The sequence below is a fragment of the Pinus tabuliformis genome, chromosome 5_1, assembly GCF_031772625.1.
Source record: "Pinus tabuliformis cultivar Carrire ecotype Pingquan chromosome 5_1, CPIR1, whole genome shotgun sequence".
NCBI classification, from domain to species: Eukaryota; Viridiplantae; Streptophyta; class Pinopsida; order Pinales; family Pinaceae; genus Pinus; species Pinus tabuliformis.
Window position 1 is genome coordinate 920,523,125 of NC_142305.1, and position 14,672 is coordinate 920,537,796.

Sequence of the window (14,672 nt, forward strand, 5' to 3'; positions counted from 1 at the left end):
GATTCTGGTATAACAGGGCTTAGCAGTTTAGCTACCCGTAGAGATGAGCTAGTTTCTACAAGGGAAGGTTATCCAAATCTTCCATTGGGTTTTAGTGGTCTGTTAATGGTGTGGGGGAGTACACTAGTATGGCAGGGTGATCAACAGGAGGAGATCAGGGGAAGATCATGCAGACGAGAATTCAATCCCACATTGGATTGGATTGCATCTTCAGGAGTCTATAGATATGCACAGGAGGGACTATTCAGTAGAGCAGTTTCATGAAGAGATGATCAGGTTTTTTTCTACTGTGATGCTCTACTTAGTGGCAATATGCAGAGGGCGTCTGGTGTCCATGCCAGGCTGGGCAATGAGGGGAGCGAGGGATGTGTCATGCTGATCAGGATGGCTTGGGATTCTGGTATTGAAGGATTCCCTCATCGCAGGAAAGTGCAAAGGTTTGGCATGACTCCATGACACATTTGGGACCTCGATATTGTTTGTAGTGACTATTTGGGTCAGTTGATCGAGAGCGTGCTTGTTCAGGCATCGCTTATGGACAAGCAATTTTTAGTGGGGAGGACTGTAATATCCCCAATTAATTAATTTTGTTAAGAAGAATTTCCATTTTTGCAATTTTGGTAATTAGGAGATATTTTGGCATTAAAACTTAGGCAAGTGGATAAATCAAAAGAAGATTTAATTTTTGGGTAAAGAAAGGGACCCTCTTAGAGAAAAGAGAAAGTCGTTGAGCTAGTGGAAGGTGGGGGCCACTACATAAGGGAATGCACACCCCTTGGAGAGCTCAACTTGGAGAGAGGAGGGACAAGGAAATCCATTGGGTGGAGCCCACAAGGAAAGAAAAGGGGCAGGAATTATAAATGGAAGGTGGAGCACTCATTTTGGGGACCTTTGGCTAATTTGATATTTGAACCATTGGTTGCTCAAGCTGTTTAGTTGGGTCAACAGAGTGTTGTTTAGCACACAAGATTTCGGAGGGCAGATCTCAACTCCTACTTTGGTGGACTTCGAGTGCCAGCATAGGGGAGCCTTTGCCACATTCTTGGGGCTATTCCAGAGGGGTTTCACGGGAGATTCGAGCTCTTGAGGAGCAGGGTAGACGCAATAAGGGACCATGCACATCTCAGGGGAGTGACCTTCATGATAGAGTTGGTCCCGTGAATTTAGGGGCACATTCTCTTGGCATCCAGTAGCGTTTTTTGGTGGTTTGGTGGTCAAGCTGAGGGAACTTCTTCTCGGGCCAGCGCAGAAGTAGTTTGATTGGGCCTCCGCAGTCATTAGAGGAGCACCTTAGTTGTGGAGGCTTGAGCCGGAGTTGTGGCTGAGGATTCACAAGAGCACAAAAGGAGAATTCTTGGAGATGTTCTCGACTAATTTTGGAAGGCTTTGGCAGCTATTTCTCAGGAAGCACAAATTACCCAGCTGAGAGGGAAGCTCTCACAATTTGGGTATAATTTCGGAAGGTTGGAACGAGGCCCAATGTTTTCTGGATTTTTATGGGTTTGGTGAGCGGAGGCTAGGATTAATTTTGCAGAATTTTCTGAGCACTTCTAAGGATAGAATTCCTAGCTCCATTCAGCAGCCAACAACAGAAATTGTTAGAGGGCACAACTTATTCCGGGACCCTTTCCATCGCTTGGGTTTGTGAGACATTTATGGGTTTGGTTGGAGCCAGTGTGAGAAGCCTACATTTAATTTTGCAGAATTTTTGGAGCAAATCTGAGGGCCGAAATCTTAGTGCACCTATAGTGGCAGTGGCAGTGGCAGTGATTTCTAGTTCAGCGCAGAGATTTGGGGAGAACAGTTTCCAGCACTTGGGCAGCTCCATTTTCACTCGGGACTTGATTAGCTTGCAGTAACAAGTCCAGGTTCCCCTGATCTCATTTATTGTCCTCGTATCTATCAGAATAAATGAAATGACTAAGAGTTTTTGCCCATATTTACGTGTTTAAATGTGTATGGTTGTGCATTTCTGAATTTAGTAGCTGTAGCTGGTTCATTGCTTCTGTTATCTATGGTATTTTTCAATTTGAAATTTTACACAAGCCTCATTGACACCTCCAAAGACTAGAACACCTGCCCAAGCTACATATACTAACAGAATGTGTTTTACTTGAATTTCAATGATCTCCAGCTAGTTGCTAAGAAATCAGTTTCTTTTGAGTCTCTTTGTTAGGATTAGCATAATGAAGTTATCCTTGACATGATATTTGTGATTAAAGAGAGCCTCACAATTGCTGACAGAGTTATCCTTGTTCATAACAACCAGATTAGGAGTAGAAAATGTTGGGTTGGCTATCTCAACCTTACCATGCTCCTCTTTCTTCTACTCTATAAGTGGAGATTTTCCTTTTTAACGTATAGCTTGAAATTCTCATCAATGGAATGGACTATGCTTCTTATAATATGCATTATTTTTTACGGTTACCCTCAGAAGATGTCAGAATTGAACCCTTATTATATCCATTGTTTTCGTTCCATTTTTGAAAGGATAATCAGAAGAAAGTGAAGGAGGAGGATCTTGCAATCCATTATTTCACAATTACAGTTGATAGGGTTGATTCCGGTTGGAAAGCACTTTCTATAGTTTGGACTCTACCTTCTATGTGAATTGGATTGCTTGCTCAAGAGAAGTGATATCGAGCAATTTTAACCCCTTCAGTTGGTACTTGGACTCTGCAGTAAATCTCTTTTATCTCTACAACATTTCAATCCCTATTCCAAGATCATCTTGTGGAGTTTCACTCGCAGCATCTACTAATCTCGGCGAAAGGTCTTTTATTGATCAAGGATGTCAAACTGTTAAAGCCTAGATAGTAGAGCCTATTCGGATTTTATTTTTGTTCTTGTAGCTCTAGGAAAGACGATGTAAATACCATTGTATTTACCCTTCTGTTTTCTGTTTCTCACCTGATGTAAATATACATGACATTTTAATATAAAAGTATCTTTACCAAAAAAGATGTACTCTGGACCCTTTTGAGATTGTAATTTCATGGAGACATTGTGATCTAATATCAGTTTTCAATGTAAAATTTAAGTATCATTTGTTTTATTTCAACTAGTCTTTCAAACATCATTGCAAAGCTTCTCTTAGAGATTAGCTTGAAGGTATTAATCATTTTCATTATTGTTGTTGAATTGGATGGCAGCCAAAATGATCCCACTTTTTAGGTTGTTTGCTGGAGGTCCTATTGGATCAGGAAAACAATGGTAAGCATTTTGTTCCATATATTGGTAGATTAATGCGTTATTATGCTTTCGAGTCTTTGAAATTTATTTCCTTTAAATGGGCAAATGAAGATTGATATCTAATGATGATAACAAAAAATCACTTAAACTCTGTGATGTTAGTGCAGCAAGATCAAGGAATACAAAAAAATGGCAACGAAGATATAATATTTTATCCTTCTATTGTTTATAAACATAAAAAATAATACATATGTCATAATGTTGAATTTTTCTTGAATGGATTGGATTGTAGAGTAATATTCAGTGATATTTTGCTTTGGTTCTCTAATTGTATCTGTCTCTCTAGTCAAACTCATTCTTATGTTTGCCCATTTTAAAAACTACAGAATTCTTCATTTTATGACATGATCTCAATAAGCTTTAATTCATAAATGCTCTAAATTACCTTCTTACAGCAACATAATGGCTCACCTTGTTAAGAGAAAAGGTCAACCGGGGATTTCTGAGGTTCTCATACACTTCCAAAGCATGTGTCCCCATTTGGAGCCTAATGTTACACCTCATATTATATGTAGTTTGACATTTTTATTTTTCATCACAATCATGAGTTTGCAGCTAGTACCTATTAACTCCCAAATTGTACTTAATTATAAAATCTCTAATCCATTAAGTTTTGTAGCATTGGATAGGTGTTCTAGTCTTCATTTGTGTTAGAGAGGCTAAGAACACAAGATCTTCAAAACCCATAAAAGGTTTTGCAAGATAAGCTTGCGAAACACCTTAATTAAATTATATAATCATCATTTAAATTTTTCCTAAGTCTAACTTAGGAAAACTGGCTAATTAATAGCAATTAATTAAGGAAAGGTGAGAATGCTCTAGAAACTCACACGGATTGAGTATGAGATGAGCTTAGCTGTTGATGAAGATCTAATCATGGTCGTAGTTTCACCAATGAGAGATTATAGGAGCAGGTCGATGCGGATGGAGATAGACACACCAGAGACACAGGGAGAGTGAGTTCCTTGGCAGATCGAATTATCCAGTTGTAGAAGTCAAGCGAGGAAGAAGAGCTCAAGCTAGAAGGAAAGCAGGAGTGAGATTTAGGGAGCAGTAGCAGAGTATTCCAACAGAGATTCTGTAATATCCCCAGTTTTGATTTTTCATTTAATAGGATTAACGAAATTTATTGGGGAAGTGCTAAGCCTAGCACAATTTTGTAATCTAGGCATTGGAGACATTTTGGGTACGTGGGACTTAGGAGAAATCCAAAATTCCAACCTTAGTGGAATGTGGGGGCCACCCCTCATGGAATACGCACCCCTTGGAGGAAAAGTCAATTGTGTGGGAAGGGGGTCGAAATAGTTGGCTAAGGGACCCACAAGGAAAAAGGAGGCAACAATTATAAATAGGGGGTTGAAGGCAGCATAGAGCACTTTTGATAATTTGTCATTTTACACATTGTTGCTCATGTTGTTTCGCTGAGTCACAAGTGTTTTTTAGCGCCAAAGGTTTCCAAGGGGAAATTTCATCCTCTTCTTTAGTGGAACACGAGTGCCACCCTAGGGAGGCAAATTCTACTCTTCTTCGGTAGCTGGGAGGATACCACGCAGTAGCATGAATTCCTAACACCAGTGGGACGTAGAAAAAGGAGGTACGCAAGGCTTGGAGAGGTATTGTGCCGGAGAGAAGAGATTTGTTGTTGTTGGGTTGTTTCCTCACACAAATAGTTGTCGAAAGGAGGAAATTTCCGGAAACAGTGATGCCTTTCTCAGCAGAATGAATTTGGTGGCTGGGCCTTCATTATTCTTTCCCAAGACTGCGCAAGGAGTGGTGGAGCTTTTTGTTGGAGTCCCGATGGGAGGGATTGAGGAGATGGATTTGTTTGCGATTTAATTGGAGGGGAATTGGAGGAGATTTCCTTCCTTTTGAGGAGCGGAAAACACTCCAACTATCACAGATGACATTTTCCAGCAGCAGAGGAGGGCCAAGCATCTTGGGGTCAATTTTGGAGCGTCAAAACTAGGACAAACCCTTTTTTGGTTTTCTAGGTTTATTGAGGAGAGGCCAAGATTAATTTGGCAGAATTTTCTAGGCAGATTTGAGGGGTCAAACAGGGGTCCCAACTTAGCCAGCAGCTAGAGGAGCTAGGGGAAATTGGGCCGAAATTCCGAGGTCAACATTTGACCAATTCCTTCGTGGGTTTTTGTGGGTTATTAGTGTAGAGCTCGGGTCCAAAATTTTCTGAGCACCAGAGGAGGCCCTAACAGCCATTTCTTTCTAGCCAACAATCCAGATTTCAAGGGCAGCGTAGAGCATAGAGGAGAAGTCACTTCCCATCATCCAGGCACCTTGTTTTCTCACCTAGGATTTGTCTAGCTTTCCGTTGGCAAGCCTACGTGCACTTGTTCTCGCCTATTGTACTCCTACCATGAAATATAATAAAATGGCTCAACTTCTTTGGGGATAAATTGTTAATGTGTTGTTATTTTGCAGTGTTTTTATCTTTGGTTTCATTTAAGAAATTTATGGTTGTTATTACTTAATATTTCCATTAGGAATATTACAGTGTATCAGAGCCATGATCTTGGCCAAATGTAGGGTAGCCAACTAGATCAGGGAAGATTTGTGCATGCATACACAGTGACGGGTTAAACCGTAGACAACCCATGGCTCAAGGAGGATTTCATATGTGCGAATTCTTGACCTAGTTGATGAAGGTGTCAAACCAGATCTATCCTCTTCCTTACAGAAGAGACACTAGAGTTGCACAGGTCGTGGGGGTGCAACCATCTACATAGGATTGTGGGGAGCAAGTAGATACACCCAGTGTGACGCAGGGGTCACCCGTGTTGGAGACTTCCTTGACCATGCTAGTTGACATCTTAGTGGAGAGAGTAGAGCATACCCTAGTAGTGCCATCCATTGAGGTGGTGACCAGGGTCGTGTCCGAGTTTTTGGGTGATAGCAGCACACAACAGATGGGTGAGGTGCCAGGAGACGTATCCACCCTTGATGAGGCGCTAGGAGATACAAAGGTATTGGATGATGGTCGCACAGAACAGTGTCATCAATTTCAGGCCGACCTTCTAGCATTGAAAAGGAAGGCCACATCAGGATGAGAGACTATTCTGATGTAGAACGAGGAGTTAGAGGGCATGAGAGTTGTTTGTGCCCAGTCAGTGGCCAAGTTGGCTCACATTAGGGGATGGTTGGATTCCCTAATGGTACAATTATAGGGCACATTGGAGAGTCAGAGAAACCCTCTTCAGGCATACATAGACAGGGCTAGCAGCACTGTTGGGTCACATTTTCCCATTGGAGAGAGAGAGAGAGAGAGATAGAGCTACCTAGTCAGATCTCATGTGTTGACCTAGATAGTGGGATGAGACGATCGAAGTTACATAGGGTGCAGCATTCGCGTGTTGGGGTTGTTCTATGTGCAGGAGTTTGTGCATTTGATCCCTCTCTTGGGGTTGGATGGCGACAGATTCTGAGTTGGTAATCAGTGGAGTGGGCTATGGAGATGGTGGTGGGCACAGGTGTAGCTCAGTAAGAACTTCCAGGCACTGGGTATACCGGAAGCCCAGACTGGCATTGGGATCCGGGTGGGACTACCTATCATTTCCCAAGTATGTTGGTTGATTACAACCTAGATGGTACAGTTGACCTAGCAGTTGAGTGTGCACATTTGCTAGGGGAGTTTTGGTTAGCGCCAGTAGGAAACCAGTTTATGGACAAACTCCTTAGGTTGTCTTGGCATGACGATTGTACATGAGATCACGGGATGATCAACATACTCTGGCAGGAGTTTATCAGAGGAGGTGGCATTGGCATGCCACTAGACAGTGTCTTGTATGGAGCTGGGGATTCTTCACATTTGTGTGGGGCATAGAGGACGTAGAGGAGCAGAGCAGTGGTGGCATCACTACTGACACATAGGGAGATTCACTTCTTGGATCCCTCAGGGAGGATTTGGAGTGGAGATCCATTCATCGGTGGGTATACTGATGTGACGGTGGAGGTGATGAAACCAATCGAGTGTGGGCCGACACGTAGAGACACAACTCTAGGCCATCACATCCAGGGATGTGTGGGAGAATCTAGCATTAAGTAGTGGTCGACGAGTGGACATGGAGATGCATGGTGGTGCGCCGTAGTGTGTTGGATTGCGTTGTAGAGTAGGATTATCGGACATCACATTAAGTACACGTGGGCATGCTAGCAGTGGTCTACAGGTGGGCATAGAGATGCATGGTAGTGTGTTGGACTGCATTACGGAGTGGGAGTGCCTCACATCGCAGTGAGTACATGCAAGGAGTGATTGATGCCTTGACACAGATAGGGCACGGGACGGTACAGGGTGGTATAGCAGTTGCCGGGGATATCCTGTGGTGTACAGGGATAGGCTGCGACATACAGTGGCATGTCAAGGAGTGTGGTGGTACTTGGTGCTATGCAGTGGCATATGGTGCGACATGACAAGCCCTTGGAGCGTTGCCTCCAATGAGACTTGTGGACAGGGACATTAGGTGTACCGTTAGGTGCAGCTAACCCGGGATCGACGAGGATGCGGTTGAGCTCCTAAGGACACCATGTTCAAGAGAGACAGGTGTATGAATCGTTTATCAACAAATCTGAGGCAGAGAGAGGGGCATCCATAGGGTTATTCTTCAGTACCCCTGCAGACTCTTGATCATACCCTTGGGGACCTACCCACCCATGACTCTCCAGTTGAGACGTTTGGTGGAGGCACGGGCTGACAGATACAGGCTTAGGGACGACATGGTTTATTGCCGAGGTAGCATAGGTTCCACTCCTGGGCTCACACGTGGGGAGTCGATTGCGAGGGAATTGCATGATGCACTTCTGGCGAGACAGTCTGAGGTGTCATAGGAACCTAAGGGATGATGGATGTTAGACTTCATCTACAGGAGGGAACCCAGACTCCGAGCAGTATCCATGTGTATCATCAGGAGTTGGGATAACGGATTTCACCCCATGGTCTGGCATGAGCAGGGCAGGTTGGCATGCGTGGGACATAGTCCTGAGATTTGGGGTCCACCCATGGGATACATACAGGGGTTAGCGATGTGGGCCAGATGGTTCTAGCAGGTAGCAGCGCTACGTAGCGACATCCCGTGGGAGTTATGAGCTCCCAGTATGGTTGGGGGATCTAGGGATCCGGTTGGCGAGTGGATCACTGCATTTTGTGATGAGCAGGGTCATGGCAGAGGGTGATCTAGTTCACCTTGGGTTTGACACATGGGAGATCACTGAGATCTCCACTGCATGGCAAGGCAGACTTATCCTGTTGTTGCTCAGGGTCGAGATCAGCAGTGGAGGTGTAGATATTGGCATCATGGAGATGCCCAGGCAGGATGAGCTTGGCCTTCACAAATTTTTCGCCACTAGGCCCTAGGAGAGGAGGATACAGTCCGCGCACGAGGGGGAGTATGTCGTAGTCAAAGTAGCACAGCGTCAACATGGTGGCACCACTCTGAGATTAACAGGGGACCTGAGCATTACAACTCTTCACAACTTAATAACCTTTAGGGATGAGCTGGCTACTACAGGGGGAGATCATGCAGATCTTCCATTGGGCTTTAGCATGTCATTGATGGAGTGGGGGACTTCATTAGCATGGCAGGTTGGTCAACAGGATGATATCAGGAGAATCTCACGTGAATGAGGTCTAATCTCTGTAGGGATTGGGTGGTACCTTCGAGATTATACTCTTGGATTGCATGGGATGACCTACATGGTAGGACAACTTCACGAAGAGTTGGGCACAGTGCCACATTATCATGATCCCCCACTCATTGATTATATGTAGGGGACTTCTAGTACTTATACGAGGTAGGATAGTGAGTGGAGCAGGGGGAGATTCATGTTGGAAAGGATGGCTTGGGATCCTGGTATTGAGGGATTCCTTCATGTCAAGACAGTGCAAAGGTCAAGGATGATTGAGTGGCGCATCTAGGACCCTGGCACATTTTGCAGTGACAATGCGGTTCAACAGCTAGAGAGGATGCTTGTTCAGGCATTCCTTGAGGACAAGCAATTTTTGGCGGGGAGGATTGTAATATACCCAATTTTGATTTTTCATTTTAATATGATTAACGGAGTTTATTGGGGAAGTGCTAAAACTAGCACAATTTTGTAATCTAGGCATTAGAGACATTTTGGTTACGTAGGACTTAGGAGAAATCCAAAATTCCAACCTTAGTGGAATGTGGAGGCCACCCCTCATGGAATACGCACACCTTGGAGGAAAAGTCAATTGTGTGGGAAGGGGGTCAAAATAGTTGGCTAAGGGACCCACAAGGAAAAAGGAGGCAACAATTATAAATAGGGGTTGAAGGCAACATAGAGCACTTTTGATAATTTGTCATTTTACACATTGTTGCTAACGTTGTTTAGTTGAGTCGCAGGTGTTGTTTAGCACCAGAGGTTTCCAAGGGGAAATCTCACCTCTTCTTTGGTGGACCACGAGTGCCACCATAGGGAGGAAAATTCTACTCTTCTTTGGTAGCTGGGAGGATACCACGCAGTAGCACGAATTCCTAGCACCATTGGAATGCAGAAAAAGGAGTTATGCAAGGCTTGGAGAGGTATTGTGCTGGAGAGGAGATTTGTTATTGTTGGGTTGTTTCCTCACACAAATACTTGCCAGAATGAGGAATTTCTAGGAGCAGTGGTGCCTTTCTCAGCAGAACAAATTTGGTAGTTTGGCCTACATTATTCTTCCCCAAGACTGCTCAGGGAGTGGTGCAACTTTTTGTTGGAGACCCGGTGAGAGGGATTGAGGAGCTAGATTTATTTGGGATTTGATTGGAGGGGAATTGGAGGAGATTTCCTAGCCGTTGAGGAGCAAAAAACACTCCAACTATCATAGATGACATTTTCCAGCAACAAAGGAGGGCCGAGCATCTTGGGGTAAATTTTGGAGTGTCAAAACTAGGACAAATCCTTTCTAGGTTTTTCTAGGTTTATTGAGGAGAGGCCAAGGTTAATTTGGCATAATTTTTTGGGCAAATTTTAGGGGTCAAACAAAGATCCCAACTTAATTAGCGGCTAGAGGAGCTAGGGGAAATTGGGCTGAAATTCTGAGGTCAACATTTGGCCAATTCCTTTGTGGGTTTTTGTGGGTTATTGGTGGAGATCACGAGGTTAAATCTCCCGGAATTTTCTAAGCACTGGAGTGTTAGTGTTTGGTAGCATCGGAAGTGCTCTAGCCTTGAAAAATTGTGGAGAGGCTAAGGCACGTGAGTTCTAAAGAACCCAGAAACCGTTTAGTGAAATTCCACCGGGATTGTATTTTATTAAAATAATTGATATTTTTAATGGAGTTCCTAAGTCTAAACTTAGGGAAATTAAAACATTAATGGGTATTAATCAAAATATGGGTGAGAATGATCTAGAAGGTGAATCAAGTCATGTTTTAATCTTAGCCGTTGATTAGAGACTTAATCTCGGTCGTTGAAGACTCAACAGGAAAAGTATAAAATGGAGGCTTGGGGTTCATTTGGAAACACACACAGAGAGATTGAGGAAATTGGTTTTCTGAGGTGAGAAGTTGTAACATTCCTAACCCAGAATATTCCTCAAACCCCAGTAAAAACTCCAACCAAATATGTGCAAATGATATAATCACCCAGAAGTGATAAAATAACAGTGGTACAGCATATAATAATGTAAACCGGAAATATAAGTAGATACACAAGAAATGCAGCGAGAAATGCTAAGCCATTTTATTATACTGAACAATAAAAATGAGTACAAGAGGTGATTAGACAGATGGCACCTCGACTTGCACAAGGCAAGTGAAGAAATACTCTCAGAATGACAAGAATGGTCTCTCTGCGTGGATGCTACTGCTAGGAAACAAATGATGATTTGGGGTTGTTCCCCTCCTCGGAAAAAGATGAAATTCTGGATTCGGTCTCTACTCAAGAAACCTAGAAAAACCCAAGAAGTTTTCCTAGAAAGGCCAACCCCCAAAAAACACCCTCTTGGGGTTCTGCGCAGCTCCTCAATGCCTTGCGCTACCACTGAAGAAAACCCCTCTAAACTCTGCCTGAAACACTGCTTAAAACCCTGCCAAAAATCCTCCAATGAAACAAGAGCTGGGCCCCTGCTCAATCTCCCAGCATATCTCCACCTACAAACCCCAATCCAGCACTACAACCAAAAAGAACTGCGTCCCTCTCCAAGTGCTGCGCAGTCCTCCAAAATGTTGATGAAACTGCTACTAAAATGCTGATAAAACTACTGCTAAAATACTGATAGAAATACCTTGCCCGAGCAGGCACTCGAAGTCCCCCGACGCTAAGGGCGAGATCTCGGAACGGAGACACTCAATGCACTAAATAGTGCTGCAGACCAGCTAAACAGCCAGCGTGCTCAGAAGTCGAAACAATTAGCTCAAAATGCACATAACTGAATGATCCAAAATGAGGGGGCTCCTCTCTATTTTATAGCGTTTGCCTCTCACAATCCCTAGGCTCACCTCCTCCTGCGTGATTCCCCTCTTGCCATGTGTTCTTCACTCCTGCGCAGCCCTCCATGTGTCTACGTGGGCCCCATTTCTGCGTCCCCCTTTGGCCCCTTTGGCTCCTCCTTAAGTCACAACGTTGTGCTACTAGGAAGTGACTTTTTATTCTTAAAGTGAGTTATGTCCCCCGTCCTCACTTTTTTTATTCATAAATAACTATAGAAGGCAAAAATTGGGCAAAATCAAATATTCCAATTAGCCATGGCTAATTAGGAATATTACAGTCTCCCCCAGCAAAATGTTGCTTGTCCTCAAGCAACTGAAGTGATGGATGCTGCAAAATCTTCTCACTCTCCCAAGTGGCATCCTCATCCGGCAAATTCTTCCACCTCACCAAGAATTCCTGGACCGTCTTGCTCCGCAGCTGCCTCTCCTTGGTATCAATGATGGCCTCCGACTGCAATACCAAATGCCCCTCGTCATCCATGGGTGGTAGCTCATCTGTCACTGTCACCTGCTGCCCCAATGCCTTCTTCAGGCATGATACATGGAAAACATTATGAATCTTGCTGCCTTGGGGCAGCTCCAACTCATATGCAACCTGTCCAACCCTATGTATCACCCTGTACAGCCCATAAGAGCAGGGCTTAAGCTTCTCAACCCCCTTTTGTTTTAGTGACGACTGTTGGTATGGCTATAACCCTAGGTAGACCATGTCCCCTACCTCGAACTGTCTCTCCACCTGACCCTTGTCGGCATACAGCTTCTGCTGGTTCTGTGTTGTAGCCATGTTATCCTTGAGAGCTCAGAGAATATCCTGACTCTCTTGGATCCATATCTTGGCTCTAAGAGCCTTGCTATCACCAAACATCATGTCAGCAAAAGATAAAGGATGATACCCATATAAAGCATAGAATGGTGACATACCAATGGACATGTGATGTGAAGTATTGTAGCAGTACTCCCCTAGATGCAGCCACCTCAACCATGCTTGTTGTTGCCCACTGACATAGTTACGCAAGTAGCCCTCCAGCCACTTGTTAACTATCTCTGTCTGCCCATCCGTCTATGGGTGATAACTGGTACTCGGTATCAACTCCGTCCACACCAACCGAAAAAGCTCCTGCCAAAACCCGCCCATGAAACGGCTATCCCTATCACTGACGATGGTCTTAGGAAGACCATGTAGCCTGAAGATCTCTCTAAAGAACAGCTCGGCCACCTTTGCTGCTGTATAGTGTGCGGATATGGCAAAAAAGTGTGCGTACTTTGGAAGAGGCTGCAATAATCCCGCGGGATGGCTCATCTCTCCCTTGTTCCTCTGGCAAACATCGCACTCCCAGATCTGCTGGAGTACGTCCTCCTTGAGGCCCTTCCATGAGAATCTCTCCCTAACGGCCCTGTAGGTTTTGGTAAACCCCTGATGTCCTGCCAACAGTGAATCATGTGATGCCTGGATTATCTTCTTCTTGAGCTAAGACCCCTCAGTCAAGAAGATCCGGTCCCTGTAATAGATGATCTCATCGACCACCCTGTACCTGTCATCTGCCACCTGCCCATCTAGAACCTCACATGCAAACCTGTCCTTGGAGTACTCTACTAAGAGTCGAGCCCTCCAATCTGTATCCAAGCTCATAAGAGACAACGTGGCTGGTCTACGTGAAAGGGCATATGCTACCACGTTGTTCTTACCCTTGACATACTCAATGTCAAAGTCATATGCTTGGATCTTGCTGATCCACTTCTGCTGCCTCTCCTGTAGCTGCTTGTACTCCAAAAAGAACTTCAGGCTGTTGTGATCAGTCCTCACCCTGAACCTGTTACCCACCAGATACTGTCGGTACTTAGCCAATGCATGCATGATGGCCAGCATCTCCTTGTCGTATATAGAGTACAATCTCTCGTGCGGAAGGAGCTTCCGGCTCTCAAAGGCTATAGGGTGACCTCCCTGCATCAACACTGCGCTGATCCCCTCTCCTGATGCATCACACTCCAAAACAAAAGGCTGCATAAAATCTGGCAACGCAAGCACTGGGCAGCTGCTCATAAACACCTTGAGCCTGTCAAAGGCTCGCTGCGCTGTATCTGACCAACTGAAAGCCCCCTTCCTCGTTAAATCTGTCACGGGTGCAGCAAGCTGTGAGAAACCTTTGACGAACTTCCAGTAGTAAGTGCAAATGCCAATGAAGCCCCGAAGTTCCATCACATTCCTCGGCTCCGGCCATTCTCTGATGGCCCTGATCTTCTCCTCGTGGACTCTCACTCCGTCCACTCCTATGATGTGTCCCAGATACAATATCTCCGTCAACCCAAACTCACACTTGGAGAGTTTGGCATAGAACTGTTGTTCCTGTAAGATACGCAACACTATCTCAATGTGCTGGAGATGCTCCTCCCAAGTCCTGCTATAAATGAGAATATCATCGAAGAATATCAACACAAACTTCCTCAAGTGACTACGGAAGATGTGATTCATGCAGGACTGAAATGTAGCTGGGGCATTGTTTAGCCCAAAAGGCATAACCAAGAACTCAAAGTGCCCATAGTGACACCTGAAGGTGGTCTTGGGAATGTCCTGCTCCCTCACGCGAATCTGATGATACCCCGATCTCAAATCAATCTTTGAGAAGAAACGTGCCCCTCTCAACTCATCCATCAACTCATCGATCCTGGGTATGGGGTACCTGTTCTTCAGGGTCTTCTTGTTCAGGGCCCTGTAGTCGATGCACATCCTCAGTGTACTGTCCTTCTTCTTCACCAACGCCACAGAAGAAACAAAAGGACTCGTGCTCGATTGAATGTGCCCAAGAGCCAGCAACTCCTGGATAGCCCGCTCAATCTCGTCTTGATAGGCCTTGGGGTGCCTATAGGGGGTGGTGATCACTGCTTGGATGCCTTGCTCAAGCTCGATAGTGTGCTCAAACCCCCGATCTGGTGGTTGTCCTGGTGGAATCTCTCCAAACACTATGGCATATCGATCAAG

General features: G+C 44.7%; 1 protein-coding gene across 1 annotated transcript in view; it reads left to right on the forward strand.

Moving 5' to 3' along the window:
• SULA (NAD(P)-binding Rossmann-fold superfamily protein) overlaps positions 1-14,672 on the forward strand; it is a 608,848-nt gene that overhangs the window by 453,859 nt on the left and 140,317 nt on the right. The window contains exon 9 of the mRNA XM_089431599.1: positions 3,153-3,213. Coding sequence (XP_089287725.1) covers positions 3,153-3,213 — 61 coding nt within the window. The remainder of the gene's footprint in view (positions 1-3,152; positions 3,214-14,672) is intronic.